The sequence below is a fragment of the Haliotis rubra genome, unplaced genomic scaffold (assembly GCF_003918875.1).
Source record: "Haliotis rubra isolate DU_JTF1 unplaced genomic scaffold, ASM391887v1 Scf80, whole genome shotgun sequence".
NCBI lineage: Eukaryota > Metazoa > Mollusca > Gastropoda > Lepetellida > Haliotidae > Haliotis > Haliotis rubra.
The window spans coordinates 819,750-839,323 of NW_025767524.1; the positions used below are offsets into that span (position 1 = coordinate 819,750).

A 19,574-nucleotide genomic window follows, 5' to 3' on the forward strand; every position below is an offset into this window, starting at 1 on the left:
ATATTTAGTCGGGGACTATTTTTTAAGGACACCCCCCATTTTAATCTTTCAAAAACACTGTGTCCAGATATTCAAGCTGGCACTGTTTACAATATAGTTTGAGCTGACACTTGTGTGACCATTCAGTATTTAGTTTGAACCCTTTGCATCATGTATGCATAGGTGAAAACGTTAGAATAAGCTATGCCCTTATGATAACGTCTTCTGAAAGGGGGATGGGAAGTGTCTCCAAAACAAGCTCTTTCAGTCTACATGAAGGTGTGTGTGTGTGTGTGTGTGTGTGTGTGTGTGTGTGTGTGTGTGTGTGTGTGTGTGTGTGTGTGTGTGTGTGAGTGTGTGTGTGTGTGTGTGTGTGTCACTTTTTGTAATTTAAAATTGCATTTTTATGAACTTTAATATATAAGTGTGATTCTAGGGGACTTCTGTCAATCTCAAACACACAAAATATTTCTTGCATATTTTTGATGAGCTTGAAAGATAATATGTTGAAAAATAAAACATAAAAATAACTGCATTTGTGTCGTTTTCTTGGTGATTCTACATACTTTTTGATCGCCCCTCGTACGTCTTTGGTTTGCCGCTTTCATTAAACAGGGTTCAACTTTGTATCCAAGATGATAAAACATGACTAATCTGAATCAAAAGCATCTGGTTTAATAACATCACCTGAAGAAGTGAGGGAGTTCGTTGTTTTACGCCGCACTCAGCAATATTCCAGCTATATGGCGGAGGTCTGTAAACAATCGAGTCTGGACCAGACAATCCAGTGATCAACAGCATGAGTATCGATCTATGCAATTGGATTACACTGACGTGTGTCAACCAAGTCAGCGAGCCTGACCACCCGATTCCGTTAGTCGCCTCCTACGACAAGCATGTGTTACTGAAGATCAATAACTGTTACAACAGTACATATGCATGTATAGTGTCTTCCCTCTCTATAAAATTTATTCCACCACGAAATGACACACTCCCGTGATCTGTCCAAATGACTAGTTCATTCGTGTATATTTATAATTGCACCAAGTACGATTTTGTACATACAAGTATGTTTACGGTAGCTTTTGTTAATAAATGGCTTGTGGAGTAATCCTTCTCTTTTTTATTCCTTTTTTGTAAAAAATGTGCTTCCTTTATATAGCTTTATCACAAAATACCAAACCGCTTACTGGCACGTCTTTGTTGAGACGCGCGTGTGCTGTTCACTGTGAGTGAGTGAATGAATTTAGTTTTACGCCGCACTCAGTAATATTATACTGTGCAATTCATGGGAAAACCGGTTATTGATCCATATCGCACACAACTCTCCTTTCTGTCCTTTGAGTCTCACAGAACCACACTTACATAGCAAAACGTCTTATTTCGAACCCCGATAGACCGAACATGGCGTATGTTCTTGGCGTTTTATATTGGGATCTCTCCATGTACAATATGAGATGTCGGACCTGCCATAACAGCTCAATATCGTATATAGTATAGTTATCACCGCCTCATGTCAGTTTCAAATTGTTTCCCATCACTACATTTTCTGGATAGCCACTTTCAGTAATTAATCACTAGACACCAAGTAATCAATTACTCTGTCTGAGACCCTCTCACAATATCATGGCACAATAGACTTGGAGACATATATCTTTATACGGAACAATAAACACCTTGAGGTTATTACAATCATGTCCAACTCTCACCTGCCTGAGGGAACGAGCGGCACACATCAAAGGTTAAAACTGGTAATTGATCACAGGTAGATGCAAGGTAGGTTATATAGTTAAACGGTAACTGCAATAACACCTGGTTGATGTTCTCCGGGGTATAATCTGATATTACGTGCAAATGGACCACATAATTCTTTGTAATGTCTTTTAAGACATTTCTTAGAAACAAACATTTATATCCAGAGATTGTGAAACGACCGACTAAGGTGTTATGATCAACGAGTAAGCTTATTAAAGCAAAGAGATGCTAGCTGAAAATGATTAACCGTAAGGTGCGCATTAACGTCGAGCGTCGACCCCACGAAGATCCAGTTTCGAATAGTGTTCAGAAAACTACGCTTGTAGTTAGAGGCGAGTTAAAGGACCGGGAGTTGTCAGACTCAGTGTCTTGAGTGATGCATGTCATCGTAACCCAGTTGCGTAAATCCACACATGTGGTGACAACTGTCAGTCAACGGACTATCTGGCCCAGACTCGTTTATACAGATTGCGTCATAGAGCAGGAACATTGCTGGATATGGCGTTAAAAAAGGAAAACACAACGTCGAGCGTTTCGAAGAGTGAGTGAGTATGGTTTAACACCGCTTTTAGCAATATCATGGCGGGGGACACCAGGAATAGGGGGATCGAACACGGGTCTTCGACGTGACGAGCGAACGCTTTAACCACATAGCTACCCCACCGACGTGAGTGAGTGAGTGAGTTGAGTTTTACACCGCACTCAGCAATGCTATATGGCGGCGGTCTGTAAATAATCGAGTCTGGACCAGACAATCCAGTGATCAACAGCATGAGCATCGGTCTGCGCAATTGGGAACCGATGACACGTGTCAACCAAGTCAGCGAGCCTGACCACCTGACCCCGTTAGTCGCCTCTTACGACAAGCATGGGTTACTAAAGATCAATATTCTAACCCGGACCTTCACGGGCACCGACCCGAGTGTTGAAGAGGATATGGCAGTAGCAGCAGAGACCATATGGTCTCTGGTAGCAGATCTACGTTTGATTAAAGTTTCTATGACGCTGATTGGCGAAAGAGAAGGCCATCTGGTGAGTTAGGCCAACAAGGAACACAGTGGCACAGGAATACCACATATCCGCGTCGGCAAGTGTTCCTTCCGTATGTGGCCAACGATAACATGTGGCAATAGGCGTACAAGCTGCAAATGTCGCACGTAAACTTGTTATTGATTCTAACGGTACACGGCGATATGTAAATAAACTTTGTTATCATTGTCCGGGAGCTTATGGGATTTCTGGAGTAGTCATTCGGTAACTAATACGCATAATCGTTTTGCGAGACAGTTTGATTCAACGCAGCTGTCCAAAGTATTTCAATATTACATATCGGCTTAAGGTGGGTGAGTGAGTGAGTTTATTTTACGCCGCACTCAGCAATATTCTATGGCGGCGGTCTGTAAATAATCGAGTCTGGACCAGACAATCCAGTGATCAACAGCATGAGCATCGATCTGCGCAAGTGGGAACCGATGACACGTGTCAACCAAGTCAGCGAGCCTGACCACCTGACCCCGTTAGTCGCCTCTTTCGACAAGCATGGGTTACTAAAGATCAATATTCTAACCCGGACCTTCACGGGCACCGACCCGAGTGTTGAAGAGGATATGGCAGTAGCAGCAGAGACCATATGGTCTCTGGTAGCAGATCTACGTTTGATTAAAGTTTCTATGACGCTGATTGGCGAAAGAGAAGGCCATCTGGTGAGTTAGGCCAACAAGGAACACAGTGGCACAGGAATACCACATATCCGCGTCGGCAAGTGTTCCTTCCGTATGTGGCCAACGATAACATGTGGCAATAGGCGTACAAGCTGCAAATGTCGCACGTGTAAACTTGTTATTGATTCTAACAGTACACGGCGATATGTAAATAAACTTTGTTATCATTGTTGGGGAGCTTATGGGATTTCGGAGTAGTCATTCGGTAACTAATACGCATAATCGTTTTGCGAGACAGTTTGATTCAACGCAGCTGTCCAAAGTATTTCAATATTACATATCGGCTTAAGGTGGGTGAGTGAGTGAGTTTATTTTTACGCCGCACTCAGCAATATTCCAGCTATATGGCGGCGGTCTGTAAATAATCGAGTCTGGACCAGACAATCCAGTGATCAACAGCATGAGCATCGATGGGCGCAAGTGAGAACCGATGACATGTGTCAACCAAGACAGCGAGCATGGATTACTGAAGATCAATATTCTAACCCGGACCTTCACGGGTATGCTTTAGCTGGGAGGAAAGAAGTGATGCTTATATTGTTTTCTGTATTTGTTCGTTTGCTGTTCACCTTGAGTTCAGCAGCATTCCAGCTGTACGGCAGTGGCCTCTAGATAATAGAATGTGGACCAGACACCCACAGGTCTGAACAGAGGAGCAAAAGAAAGCGTACCGAGTTAATTATTCAGTTTGATTCATGCTGTGGAACGATATCTCATTCCTGCAACAGGTTGAGAACAAATAATCTGCAGCTGGGTAACTTTGTGTGAAAATATACATCGGTTTAAACGGGGTAAGAAATTAATTTGCAACCACATGGCCTCTACCATACTGGAAATGTTGTAAATTTGTGAAAATAGCAAATGTTTTACGTTTCAAAGATATGATGCCCGCGATCCCATTAGCAGTTGTGTATTATGCGAAATTTTCAATTACATTATTAAATATAATAACACATATATCGTTATCTCATAAACATACACACGTGATGTCTTTGCAAATACATGTATACATCAACACGAGAATTAATTAAGCACCTCCCCAAACCAACGGTAATGTTTAACATTTTGGTCAAAACAAGCGATCCTACCCAAGCATACACAATGTGCTTCTCATAATTCTCACAAGCTATGTATAGGCCGTATGACCGCAAGCGCCAAGCACATTGGGGTATAGTTATCATAAAGACAGGACTTAAAATAAACCTTTTCTTGATGTGTTATGAAACAGTATTATAAGCGGTCTTCTGCACGTTACCGACGGCCGATGTCGCGTATGGAAACGTCGTAACGAGACATACCACCAGGAGATGATCTATGCAGATCATAGCCACTGGAGTGCAAATTTGTTTTGATAAGAGCGTAGGCAAAATGGGAACACACTGAACCCTTTGGTCTTGATCAGCGATGGTGTGGGGTTTCGTTTCGTATTACTTCAAGTTAGATCTCATTACAGTACCTGGGACACTCAGTGGGCACCGTTATCACCGGGAAATAGTGGATACCGCCGTCGTGCCACATTTTGATAACCATCCCCTTGCCAGTTGTCCCATATCTATGGATGACAAGCTGGACCACACCGTTCCCGAGCCATCATCCTCCATTTGCAGACAATGCCATCGGAACATTACCATGGCTGGCAAACAGCTCGAACCACATCGAACATCTTTGGGCTATCTTAGATGGCAACTTCGAGCTAGAGATCCTGCAGTTCAAAATCTGCAGGAATTGACGCTGGCACTCCATGGGTAATGGCGAAGGATTCCGTAGGAGGAGACTAGCTGATATTAGCCGTGCGAAAGGTGGCTACCACAGGTACTCATACTCACGTGAAAATTTTATCAATGCACGGCAAAATCTTTTCACCAAGGGAATAGTATATTTTATGAGCGCTTCAATTTCCGCTGAAATTCGCTTTCTTGTGGGCGATTTTCAAGATCCATTTCCTCAGTAGGTTTATTCATATTACAATTATCTTATAAATCCGTTTACGAAAATTTGTCGCATATAAACCTAAAAATACCCCCACGTAGTTTTTAAACTCAACATATAAAACATACAAAGTGTAGATTGACATCAAGAAGGTGAGTGAGTTTAGTTTTACACAGCACTCAGCAATATTCCAGCTATATGGCGGCAGTCTGTAAATAATCGAGTCTGGGCCGGACAATCCAGTGATCAACAGCTTGAGCATCGATCTGTGCAACTGGGAACCGAAGACATGTGTCAACCAAGTCAGCCAGCCTGACCACCCGATAGTTGCCTCTTACGACAAGCCGATCAACGTTCTAACCCTTCAGGGGTAACATCAAGAAGGTGGCTTTGGTTGGATGGCAGACGTCTTATCCAAAGCAAATAATAAGTACAATGTTTTGGACCACCAGCCTCCAGGTAGCTTCTATCCTGCCTTGATAAGCTGGAGGAGTCTCATCTATACTACTCAAAAGGAGTTCAAGAAACCCGATTCTTTCGTATTCCTTAAGTCATAGAAAATGAAAGCAATGGATGTAATTATATTTCCTGTGAGCAGAATTCGTGCTATATTTGTGTTTTATGATTAGTTTCTGGTCTGTTATATGTGGAGACAATGTAAAATATCATCCAAAGGTTCAGTTTGAAGATCCAGGTTAAAAGTGTTTGCTTGTGGATACCCAGGTTTGATTCTTTAACATGTTCTATCACTCCTCCCTCCCTCACTCACCCAACCCAGCCACTCACTCACTCACTCACTATTTGGGGTGGTTGTGTTAGTGTGTGCTCATACCCTTACAACATGGATGGCTTTTGTCTGGATGGACTGTTCTGCATGTGTATTGGGTGTCACAAACACCTCCTAGTTGTCATTCATAATGTTGACATAATTCATATCCATCCACAAAATATGTGGTTGTAGATGGCCTAGTCATCTAAGGCACCACTATACGCTATTAAGATGTCTACTTCGTATCAGTAAAATATGTGGTAATCATGTCATCAGTAGGGTGGCATTCATATCAAACAAAAGTTTATGTATATATTCAAATACTTTATTTACATTCGTACATATATTCAAACAAATAGTTCAACAATCATAGTTAAATGGTTTCACAATGATCCTTTCACATCCAAGAGGATGTACATAATGACTTCTCTTTCTGTTTATGACTAAAATGAAAAAATATGAAGGCATAAGTAAGAGCTTAAAAGTTATTAACGTCAGCCTTAATTCAATGAATAATTATCCAAAATTAAACGTAGCTGAAGTAAATGGACATGGTTAGTTTTATATGATATCTGTTCTCGACAAATGCAGTAGATTCTACTGAACTGTGCCTATCTTTTCAAAGAACTCAGTTGATTTAAAATAGCGATAAACACCCTGTGAACTAAACACCCTGTGACTAAAAATTCAAAATAGTGCGTATCTGTCATGGGTCAGAGTCTTGTCTACAACATACAGCGCAAAACATGACTTTATATATTAAATATAATCTACAATTTAGATGTTTCCTGGCAACAAGTCAAAAGTAAAAATAGTAAATATATAAAAACTAAAGTTCAATGTTGTGAATGCTTGTCTGAAAATGATGTTAAAACTAACATCATCAATGTGCGACAATATCAAAAACACAAACGTAACAACGTGGTATATATAACTGTTTACTTTCCAGGGCCACACATATACTCGTATTGTCCAACTGTTTCTCTTTGTAACATGCTGTAATCGATGAGAAAAAATAAAAATAGATTATTGTCATAATTCTATAAAAGACCAGCACAGAAAAAACAAATTTTAAGTTTCACAGAGTGACTGTAATAACCTAAGAATTCTGCATGTCATTTATTAGATCCTGTTAGATAATCAGCTGGTTATTATGATGTCCAAAGGTTTACCTTCATATATACATTAAAAACAGATGTTCAAAGCCAACACATTTTACATCTAACATGAATTTGGTTAACGATAGTGGCATTTTTTGTTTGATAGTTTTGCAAAATAAAATGATATCCCTTAAACAAACTGAATATATCCAGCCTCTTTACTTTTACAAATTCCATGTCAATTTTACATCTGTTCTTCATATCATTCCCAATCGCATAATTCAAATACTGATATACATATAATACTTTCTACTTGTTTACATGTTGGTATTTACAATGTTTACAAATCACCGGTTTGTACATTCAGTATCACAGGAGCGACGAGTCTCTGTCAAGTTAACAGTGCTTTTAACTGTAATTAAACTTGCTTGCAAGTGATATGCTTGTTTACATATGTTGAAACTATGTTGTTGTTAGAAAGCTGACAAGTTGAACTCTTTTGTTTACGATAGTTTATACATGTAAGTAGTTGGACTCAAACGAGCCATCGCACGAATAAAAGTTTGTTTCAGTCGATGTAGTTACATTTTGACGTGGCAAAATGAGTCTAATAGCGTGGTTGTTGACAGGCATTAAAGAGATAATGCGCATGTCAGGAAGTCATTGTTTGCCAGCAGTTGAAATGCTTATCGATAGGAAATCTAGCCCAAAGGTACGAAGTTCGGAAAAATTCGTGGATATAATATTTTCGAGGTTGCGTTTCTAACCTCGAAAACCTCGAAAATTAGATACCTCGAAAATTTCCCGGTATACGGTATCAGGTCCCAGGTCTGGGTATAGACAGGATATGTCTCAGGTCAGGTCAACATACAAACTTGACAGGTGAGGTCACAGGTCAACCCATAGACATATTTCTACCGTAACATGCTGCTACGAGGAAGCCATCATGACAAGCCATCCTAAGATAAGACAAATAAGTATTCAACCTATGATACAGAATTATTTTCCTATAATTTAATAAAACCGCTATGATGTGTGATACTGATGTTTTATACCATGTAATTAAATAAATACACACCATCCAATGGAACTGAAGTTTGATTGTCATGAAATACTCAACAATGGTGATGTTATAAACCTTATCACTGATCAGATATAAAATGTTTAACAATGTATGACATCAGTGTTCTGTATTAATCATTCAGATATGAAATACACTATAAATATGTGATTATTATCTTAAACTTTGACCTCCATCTCATATGTATTTGTCAGTGTATGATAATAAATATCAGAAATATCACCTGTACCTGGTCTGGTACAAATACTCAACAAAGTAAGATATGTGAAACTTGTCGTAAACCTGGACATCGGGCTGACACCTGATACAGCTCCTGACTCGGTCACAGAACCTTGTTGTTCAGAAATGGCTATGAAGTCCACAGTTTTGTCAATTTGTCAATGAGATTCAGACTCCCAGCATCAAACAGTCTCACAATCACAAAGAGCATTTTAACAAGTCAGTGTTATAATGTGCATATCTGTTGTCATCTTTTGAGCTGTCGACTGCAACAGTCATTATCAAGTCGAACTAGTTGTTCAAAAATCACATCTGATTGTCATGTGTTCTTCTTATGCCTGAGGAAGAGTCCTTCAGATTTCTCATGTTTGTGTGAAAGATTCTCTTCTTTCTAACTGTCAGTTGTATTTCCATGTCATTGAGCAATCATGGCGACACTGTTCAATACTTTTCAGTGCTATCATCAATACTGTTATCTTCCCTTGAGTCGTCTACATCAACCCCACTGTCGAGACCTGACTCCGTCACAACCTCTGTAAACACATCTTCGGGACACTCGTCTATTTTGGTATGAGGCCCTGAGATGTGATTTTTGAGCAGATCCGGGATGAACCCTTTGTTCAGCTTTGACACTGTACCAAAGTGACTGTCAACTTCAATGTTTGTGACTTCACCAAGTTTGGCAACAGTTTGAAGCACTTCTGATGATGCGATACGACTGTTTGTCCGACTGAGTCGTACAGTACTGCTTGACGCAGGGAACACACTGGTGTCTGATATCACGCTCGGCCGGCGGGGATCGCGGGACCGACACATGCTGAATTTTCCACAATGTTCCTTGAATATTCTCTTGAAGGCTGCTTTAAATTCATTGTTTTTAAAGGCATACACCCATGGATTGACACCACTGTTCAGAAATGCTAAAAACGATAAATAATTTCTGATCCAGTCATTAACAAACACATTTGCAATAACTTCACTGAGTAAACAAGTCAAATATGGCAGCCAAAGAAAAAGAAACACTCCCATCACTAATGCCAGAGTTTTGGCATATTTGGTATCTTTCATGATATATCTCATTTGTATATTGTGTCGGACAGAAGATTCCACTGCTGCGATAGCCGGGCATGATGGCGGGCCACAATATATATCCTAAAATAGCAAAAGAATATTGCAAGGCATGCTGGGGCAAATACCGCACTGAGAAAAAGCACATGCGCATTACTGTGAAGCAGTCGAAATGAGCAAGGTTCATTGTCGATATCTATGTCTTCATGCCAATGGCTAAACAATGGCAGCCAAGCAATTGCAGCTGAATAGATCCAAGATAAGGACACTAGAATTGAAATCTTCTTCACAGTCATAACACTCACATACTCAAGAGGGTTTACAAGGGCTGTGTAGCGGTCATATGCAATGGCTGCCAAGGTCAAAATGGACACCCCACATGCCATCATCAAAATGCGATTTGGTGACAAACACAAGAAGATGTCGGATATGTTGTTTTTCAAGATGTCCACACTAATCACAAAGGGTATGACGAGTGCTATAAAGATGTCTGCAGCAGCCAAAGACACAAGGAAATAGTTCGTTGGAATCTGAAGCCGTTTGAATTTACTGACTGCAAGGATTACCAAAAAGTTGCTTCCAAGAATGAACGGCACCAATATGGCTGTTACCACAACGCCCACAATTTCCTCAATCTCCCAGATCGCATTAGGGTTTGTTGTCACACAAGGTTGCGTAGGAATATTCGCCTCCGTCTGTGTTTCCAGTAACCTAGGAAAGTCATTGTTCACGTTCTGATTGGCAATGTTTATTTCTATTTCCTCCACAAGAACCATGGTAGTGCTTGCTGACAACTGTTCCTCAAGAAGAAGCAAACTAAAGTTGATGGGTCATAGCTTCAATGGTCTTGTCTCTCATCTGGAATAGACAGAAAAAGATTAAGTCTCTTGTTCATAACACAGTTTACATAGTTTTGAAAACATGATTCACATTGTTGTTTAACACCGCACTCAGCAATATTCCAGCTATATGGCAGTGATCTGTAAATAATGGAGTTTAGGACCAGACAATCCAGTGATCAACAACATGACTGACTGAGTTTGGTTTTACGCCACTTTTAGCAATATTCCAGCAATATCACGGCGGGGGACACCAGAAATGGGCTTCACACATAGTACCCATTGGGGGATTCGAACCCGGATCTTCAGCGTGACGAGCCAACGCTTTAACCATTAGGCTACCCCACTGCCTCTCAACAACATGAGCATCAATCTATGCAATTAGGATACGATGACACCCGATCCTGTTGATTGCCTCATACACCAAGCATGGGTTACTGAATATCAATTCTAACCCAGATCTTCATGGGTCACTATTTCACAAACAACATCAAGTATAACTGATTTTAAAAACATTAAATAAAACATGACTTTTCAGAAAGCTGAAAATAGCCCATCTGATAAAAAATTACAAATAAAATGGAGTATAGATGCAAAATTAAATCTATACAAAAGTAACCCATAGCCAGCAAGAACATGGAAATCAGCAGACCTACATCAAAAACACACTACAGCTGTATCAGCGATGAACCCTGCAGCAGCAACAGCAGCTCAAGTGAAGCCTGCTTCCTGGTATATATTATATAAGTATAAAACTGTCTACAGTTACTGTCCGGCTATGTGGAGCATGTGATCACTGCTGTTACACCATTGATCATTTAGGGCGGAGCCAGTTTGTCACCAAGACAGCACAGGAAATGAATGTTGTTATACAGAAACATTTCCTTATTCATTAACAAGACTAAAATTATAGTTAAAAAAAAGAATGTGATGTTGATAATTTAAATTTTTATAGTTCCTGGTGCTGAAGGTATGAACAATACATATTTGCTGAAGAAATCAAATATATCTTACAGCAATTCTGGCTATTAGTAGCAAATTATTTCTTTAATCTCTTAAATTAGTAAAGAAATATAAAAAATATTAAAACCCTTCAACGAGTAGTAGTTTATTTAATATAATTCCTCAAACAGTTCAGAATATGCAATTAAATTATTTGTGTCACTCAGTTGACTGGTCATAAAATACTGGAAAATCATTAAAAGTGTAACAATGCATTACTTTTTGTCCCTATTTGATAAACAGTTTCTCTTTTCAAACTCAATTGTCATGCATGGCATTCCTAGATTGAAAAGTCTGAAGTTAACAACGGAGAAATGACCAGCCTTCCACACAACATGATGCAAGTGTAAAATCAATTCATCTTAAGACAACAGCAGACCAGTTATTCAAGACTTTTATCACAGATCAACCATATTAATAAACCATGCTAGTGCAATTCAAAATCAAAACTTTCAAATCTCAAATCTTTCCAAATATTACCTGATACAGAAAGAATCCCACACGAATCCAACACAAATCATGGTATCAGTACTACTGCAATGTTTCGTGAAGCCATACAACAGTAAATATGAGAACTGCATTGTGGGAAAGTAGACCTAACCCCCAGGTGACTAGCGTGGAACTAAGTATAGCCAATTATCTCACTACCGGCTATTTCTGGAAGATATAGTCTTCTTTTACCCATGAGCTCAAACCGAGTATATATTTACTGTCTATTTCATGATTTCAACCTTCTTGCCAACTCCCTCAGCCTAAGGGGTTTTCGTACAATCAAATCTGATGTGTGTTAATGTTCAGACAGAGGCTCTAAAAGCCCAGATGGAAGTGATTGCAGGATGTAGTACTAAATATTTGTCTGTGGGCTGCTAATGAGAGCTAATTCTGGGATCTGTAGTAAATCCAGAGCTCTTCTTCCCAACCACAAATTGAACAGAATTATACAAATGAAACGGAATGACTTTCTCAGACAATGTTAAGAGACCTTATTAACTACGCAGTTTTAAGTTTGTTTATGTTAGTTTTATCTAACACCTACGTGTAAAGACAATAGAAGCATGATGTCAATTGAGAAAGATTATTTGATACAGACATGTGTGGATAAGAGTAAAGCATTAATCACTCTTACTGAAAATATTGAAATGAGTGAGTGAGTGAGTTTAGTTTTATGCCGCATTCAGCAATATTCCAGCTATATGGCGGCAGTCTGTAAATAATCGAGTCTGGACCAGACAATCCAGTTATCAACAGCATGAGCATCGATCTGTGCAATTGGGAACCAATGACATGTGTCAACCAAGTCAGCGAGCCTGACCACCCGATTTCGTTGGTTGGCTCTTCACGACAAGCATGGGTTACTGAAGATCAATATTCTAACCTGGACCTTCACTGGTAGTATTGAAATGACTACAATTGTAACTGGTAATAATAATCAGAATAGCCATGATGATGATGATAAAAATGTCACAAAAATAATTATACTAATAAGCAAAATATCCTTTATCCCAAAACCTTCTATAAAATTTTGAAGAAAAATTTATAAAATTAGATTTCCCCAATGAAGTACAATGTACTTACAAATCTCTACAATCAGATTCTGTTATAATTATCACCAGCCTATCTAAGTGCAATAAATAATCCTAAATGGAAACTTGAACATAAAATTATAAATGCAAACAACAGAACTGATGATAAATACAAACCCAAGATTACTAATGTGCTTCTTAGCCTGTCTGACGATGTGAGACTGATTAATTGCGAAAACCCACCATGCTGAGTATATTTTATCCCTCAGGGTGTGAATGACAACTACTTTCACAATGGTCATTCCACAAACACTTGCATTGGTCAAATGATCATAGCAAAGTGCTGCAAGGCAGGATTTTACATTTATTACTTTCACACCTAGATGACAATCTGAATGCTGCAGGCATATATCCATGCCATTGTATACCTCCATTATTGCATCATGAGGATTCCTCATAGTTCCCAAGTTTGTTCCAACATTTCAAAATTTATGACATAGGATGCAATTAGTGTTTGTAATTGCACGCCATTCACCACAAATAGCACTGACCTTTCAACTTTGTGGTCTTCATAATAATAATTATGCAACAATATGTACTTATTCAGGGGTGGAAATAACTTTAAAATTGCTAGTGTACTCGATACAGTGGCACATGTAAAATCACTAGCCCTGATAATTTTTCCACTATACCGGCCGTTTTCTTGTTGATTTTTAAAATAAACAACATAATTAATATTGGAAAGTCAACTGGACACCGGTACAGTTTGATATGCAAATTTGCTTGCCCGACAGAAAAAAACACTGGACTCGGGCGTCAGGCAATGGGTTATTTCCACCCCTGTTATTGAAATGTGTGAGTGTGAGCTTAGTTGTACCCCACTTTTAGCAACAGTCCAGCAACATCACAGTCGGTTATCAAAATGTGAAAGTGTCACAGGTAATAGAGAATATGACTCTTCTAGTTTTCTCCACAACATACAATAGAAAATGTCACACCAATCTGCTGAAAATGTATGTATGAGAAATAAGCAAACTGATTAAAATATTTTATATACTTTAATAAAGATATTTCTAAAAGTTTTATATAACACTGCATTTAATGTCAGACTAAGGATGATAGCCTCGTTATACACCCTGATAACAGTGAAATACACATCAATATTGGTTGGCTGGTTGTTTAATGCCTCACTCATCAATATTCAAGCTATATGGCAGCGGTCTGTAAATAATCTGGACCAGTCAAACCAGTGATCAACATCATGAGCATGCAATTGGTCAACCAAATCAGCAAACCTGAACACCCGATCTTGTTAGTTGCCTCTTACGACAAACATGGATTACTGAACACTAATTCTAACGCGGATCTTCATGGGTCGCAAGTCTAAAATAATGTGAATTAGGAATGTTTATTTCCAATTTGGGCAATATTCACTGACACCAGCAGCTGACTACTAAATGTCAGCCTCTGTATAGGTCAATATAAATCCCTGCTTTTACATGATAAGTAGACTTATCTCTCCAACAAATAATCCTCCTATTTATATATCAATTTATAGAATTGTTAACTTCTTAATCATACTCTGCTAAGTAGTTCATTCAAGTATTGAGTAAAGTAAGACACTTGTGGATAGCACGCTATAAACATCAATCTGATAATCTTTACAGTGACGTACGATTAATCCTCTTAAAGACACACTTCCACAGGATATGTCACTTGTTGTACCACACCATGATGCTCAGCTAGATGCTGGGGTTTGCCACTGAGAACCACAGGGGGTTCCTGGTATGGGGATTAAAATAATGCTTTCTCGCACACATAACATGTCAGGCATATTTTGTAGAAATCATTCATATTTAAACCAGCAGGTCCCAGTGTTTTCACTTCCTTCCATCCGTATGTATAAAAAATTAAATTTCTGTACCATAGAATTTGATATTATTAATATTAACAGTTAAATTTTATTAAAGAATTGTTTACGATTTCACAAAGGTGTGAGTGAGATGGTGGTTTGTTGCCTGAGTGAGTGAGGTTTTGAGCCACTTTAAATAGTATTAGTGAGTGAGTTTAATTTTAACAGGTTTCAGCAATATCACAGCGGGGGGAGACACCAGAAATGGGCTTCACATATTCTACCCATTTGGAGAATCAAACCCAGGTGTTCCGCATGACAAGCGAACTCTTTAACCACTGGGCTACCCCACCACCCCTTGAATATAGTATTAGAGTCAGCTTGATGTAGCTAGAAAAGCCCAATACAATACAGGTCTTTGACTTTACCAGTTGGGTAGCCAAGTGGTTAAAGTGTTCGCTTGTCACGCCAAAGTCATAGGTTCGATTCCCCAAGGATACAACATGTGAAGCCCATTTCTGGTGTCACTGCAGTGATATTGCTGGAATATTGCCAAAAGCAGCGTACAACTGAACTCACATATCACTCACTCACTTGGGTGAAACATTAAGCGTGGCTTTAGTTCTAACAAAATGTAAATATAATCATGATAATTCTTGTATTTGGACCAGCAATCATAGTTTGGACATACGTAAGGGACAAAACTCCGCACATGAAATGAAAGTGAGTAAGTCAGTTAAGTTTTATGCCGCACTCAGCAATATTCCAGCTATATAGCAGCGGTCTGTAAATAATCATGTCTGGGCCAGACAATCCAGTGATCAACATTATGACCATTGATCTGCACAATTGGGAACCGATGACATGTGCACCGAGTCAGCGAGCCTGACCACCCGATCCTGTTAGTTACCTCTTACGACAAGCATGGGTTACTGAAGATCAGTTCTAACCTGGATCTTCACGGGTTGAGAGTAAGTAGGCCAGCTGGGACACCCAAGACAACCCACTGCCTGATAATTACAGGACATGTGCCAGAAGCATTGCTGATAAGGTCATTCTCAGATAGGGCAAACATGAACACTGAGTGTTATCATTTCTAAATCTTGAAAAATCTATAAAAACAGAACAAAATTATGGATTAAAGTAAAAGAAATGAAACAAAGAATTCAAAGCAATATGCTCATTTGAACCACATAGTAACATTCTGGGATTAACATTATTCAATATGGTTAAATAAAAACAAAGGAATACTAATAATGGCAGAATACCATCATAATAACTAATGTCAAGATTTAGGGAAACTACTAGTATTTATAATAATTGTTACCGATTCAAAGCAAACATGTTTTTGAAAAGAAGAAACTCTCTATTATGATAATAGACCATATCCCACGAAAATAAAAATATATATCTTTTCCAATGAACTGTTAGGCTTTTAATAATAAAGTATAATATATTAATGTTGAAATATTTTAATTTTTAACATAAATGCCTGGAATATCATGTTTGACTCAGGTGATCATTTCTTAACATGACAATGATGACTGCGAGCTGCTATTCTAAAAATATATTGCACTGACATCCCAAATTTAATTTCTGAATAAACATTCACCTTAAAATTTGTAAATATATTGACCTACCTGTCGTTCTGCTACAGTTTTCAGATCTACACCATAGACCATAATCAACAATTGACAGTATACAGACAATGTTCCTCCATAATGTCCTTTCCAGAGCAACCGACACTGCAAGTTGTACTTTAAGATTAAGTCATTGTCCTTGTCACTGGTTTCACATATATTGCTTGATCATCAAGAACGTAGTTTCCAGACAAGTCAACATTGGGTACGTAGTTGGACAGCTGGAGCTTAACAGTGTCATCTCGTAACATGTCCCGATCAGCACATCGTTTACTACCAGACATATACTAGCTCATTGAAAATGTCAAGTACTATTTCCTGATCAACTGTTCTCAGTCTTAACAATAAGAGGGCCTATACTTCAGCCATCAATACAGTCAAACTGTATCAACACCTTCATGACTGACACAGGCTTCTTTGTATGCAGTCAGATACTAAATTATTTGATGACAGACACAGGCATCTTTATATGCAGACAGAAACTGAACTATTTCACAGACACAGGCATCTTTGTATGCAGACAGAAACTGAACTATTTCACTGACACAGGCATCTTTGTATGCAGACAGAAACAAAACTATCACACTGACACAGGCATCTTTGTATGCAGTCAGAAACTAAACTTTTGCACTGACACATACATCTTTGTATGCAGTCAGAAACTAAACTATCAGAATGACACAGGCATCTTTCTATGCAGACAGAAACTAAATTATCGCACTGACACAGGTATCTTTGTATGCAGTCAGAACTAAACTTTTGCACTGACACAGGTATCTCTGCATGTAGTCAGAAACTAAACTTTTGCACTGACACAGGTATCTTTGTATGCAGTCAGAAACTAAACTATTTCATGACTGACACAGGCATCTTTGTATGCAGTCAGAAACTAAACTTTTGCACTGACACAGGCATCTTTGTATGCTTTCAGAAACTAAACTATCACACTGACACAGGCCTCTTTGTATGCTTTCAGGAACTAAACTATCACACTGACACAGGCATCTTTCTATGCAGTCAGAAACTAAACTTTTGCATTGACACAGGTATCTTTGTATGCAGTCAGAAACTAAACTATTTCATGACTGACACAGGTATCTTTGTATGCAGTCAGAAACTAAACTATTTCATGACTGACAGGCATCTTTATACACAGTCAGAAACTAAATTATTTCACTGACACAGGTATCTTTGTATGCAGTCAGAAACTAAACTATTTCACTGGCACTGGTATCTTTGTATGCAGTCAGAAACTAAATTATTTCACTCGCACCGGTATCTTTGTATGCAGTCAGAAACTAAACTATTGCAGTGCCACGGGAATCTTTGTATGCAGTCAGAAACTAAACTAATCACACAACTAAGACGCAGAACATCAAGCGAACAATCAAACACAGAAATTCCCTCTCTCATACACCTTATGGACACACTAGAGCAGCTGTTTCCTATGTTGAATAGTTTCTTGTTTTCAACTTCAGAGAAGCACCAGGTTCAACTGTCCAAATTCACTTCCACATAAGGGAACCTAGTGCCCCGTTTTAATCTGAGGCATCATGAGGGAAATATTTAGAATAACCAGTTTCGAAATTTCTCCAAAACAGTTGTTCACACTACAAACTGACGTGGACCAAGTGCTAGTCAGGGCTCGAGTTAAGATATGGCAACCAGCTTGCACCAGGTGCAACTTAAGATATAAAACCTAGTTGCTCCAGCCAAATTCCAGTTGCACTGCTCTTATTGCAATATGTAATAAAAAAAATGCACTATTGAATTATTCAAAGTTTAGAAGAAAAATGAGCTGACATAATTATGTTTATACTGTTAGATTTATTGTTGATTTATTTCTCAAAATTTTACCTGCACCATGTGCAAGTTAGACTAATTACTAGGTTGCACTTTGTAATTATGAGTTGCACCAGTGCAAGTGACAAAGCACTAAATCGAGCCCTGGCTAGTACTTCAGAACAAAAACCCGGGTTCACTCTTAGAAGAGTAAATACTGATATCAGTTACTGTTCCTTGTTGTGATGAGAATGTATGACATGTGGAGTGGTACTAACACAAATATTTACTTGTTTAGAATCCAGCTCCACACTTTTTGTTGCAACTACAGTAAACAGCGGAATGCATTAAAGAAATTAGGGACATTGTGTTTGGTCTCATGAGAGAGAAAGTGAAAGAGAGAGCAGAGAAAAATTACAGCATCCTAACCAAACTTGTTCCCTATAAACAAGGTCTAACATTAACTTAAAGTAAGACCTAACATTAGATTAAAACACAGCACTTCTACATGTTTCGTTTTTGTATTCATATAACCATCCTAGGCATACATATATATTTAAACTAATGTTAATTGTTATTTTTTACAACAGAATTGTTTGATAAGAGCCATATATTTCTACGAAGACAGGTAGAATCCTTTCACGACTGAATCCTTTCCTTTAATCTCATGTTGCAGTACAGGTGGTAGAATCTATATCTTGAAGAACTTGATAAGTATGACATGTATCCATACATAACTGACAGAAGTTGAAGTGTGTAAGTCAACTCTGTATTTACTGGTATGAAAGCTTTTAAACTGAATAATAGTGCATAAAATATAAATGTTATCAAGTTCCTTGTTCATGAAAATGATCCCCTCCTCACCTGTGTGACCCTCCATCTACAAGAAGCTTGCATGTCGACTGAAGCTGTTCTCCTGGAACTTACAGACATGGCTCTGGAGCAGGCCCTCATTGCAATAGTAATTAATTGCTAGAAAAACATGCCTTAATCCCAATGTTGGCCAAACAATAGAGAGGCAAGGTAATCCCTCTGACTGTAGTAACACAGCTTAATCTCTCCCACAAAGAAAACCAACACAATTAATTGTTTAGAAGCTGGTACTTATACAGTGATACAAGTAACATAATCTGTTGTTAAAAGGGTTGACAGTAAAGTACTGTTTGAAGATCTATTGTCAGATGTGTGTGTACATCGGCTTTGATCTCCAGGTGATAACATTGGTGTGATGTACACTAAGGAGAGTATTTAACTTAAACACAGCTACATTGACTGCTGTTTGGTTAAGAATCTGACTATAGATAAGATGTCTGAT

The 19,574-nt window shown here is 38.6% G+C and overlaps 2 protein-coding genes across 2 annotated transcripts in view; both read right to left on the minus strand.

Moving 5' to 3' along the window:
- Nucleotides 1-8,632: 8,632 nt before the first annotated feature.
- Nucleotides 8,633-19,574, minus strand: part of LOC124261534 (beta-2 adrenergic receptor-like) — a 40,548-nt gene continuing 29,606 nt past the window's right edge. Inside the window, 3 exon segments of the mRNA XM_046695849.1 lie at nucleotides 8,633-9,674; nucleotides 9,677-10,451; nucleotides 12,144-12,193. Coding sequence (XP_046551805.1) covers nucleotides 8,995-9,674; nucleotides 9,677-10,451; nucleotides 12,144-12,193 — 1,505 coding nt within the window. The 3' untranslated portion in view covers nucleotides 8,633-8,994.
- LOC124261536 (endoplasmic reticulum membrane-associated RNA degradation protein-like) overlaps nucleotides 10,398-19,574 on the minus strand; it is a 135,435-nt gene continuing 126,258 nt past the window's right edge. The window contains exon 21 of the mRNA XM_046695851.1: nucleotides 10,398-10,479. The gene's annotated coding sequence lies outside the window, so the exon portion shown is untranslated. The remainder of the gene's footprint in view (nucleotides 10,480-19,574) is intronic.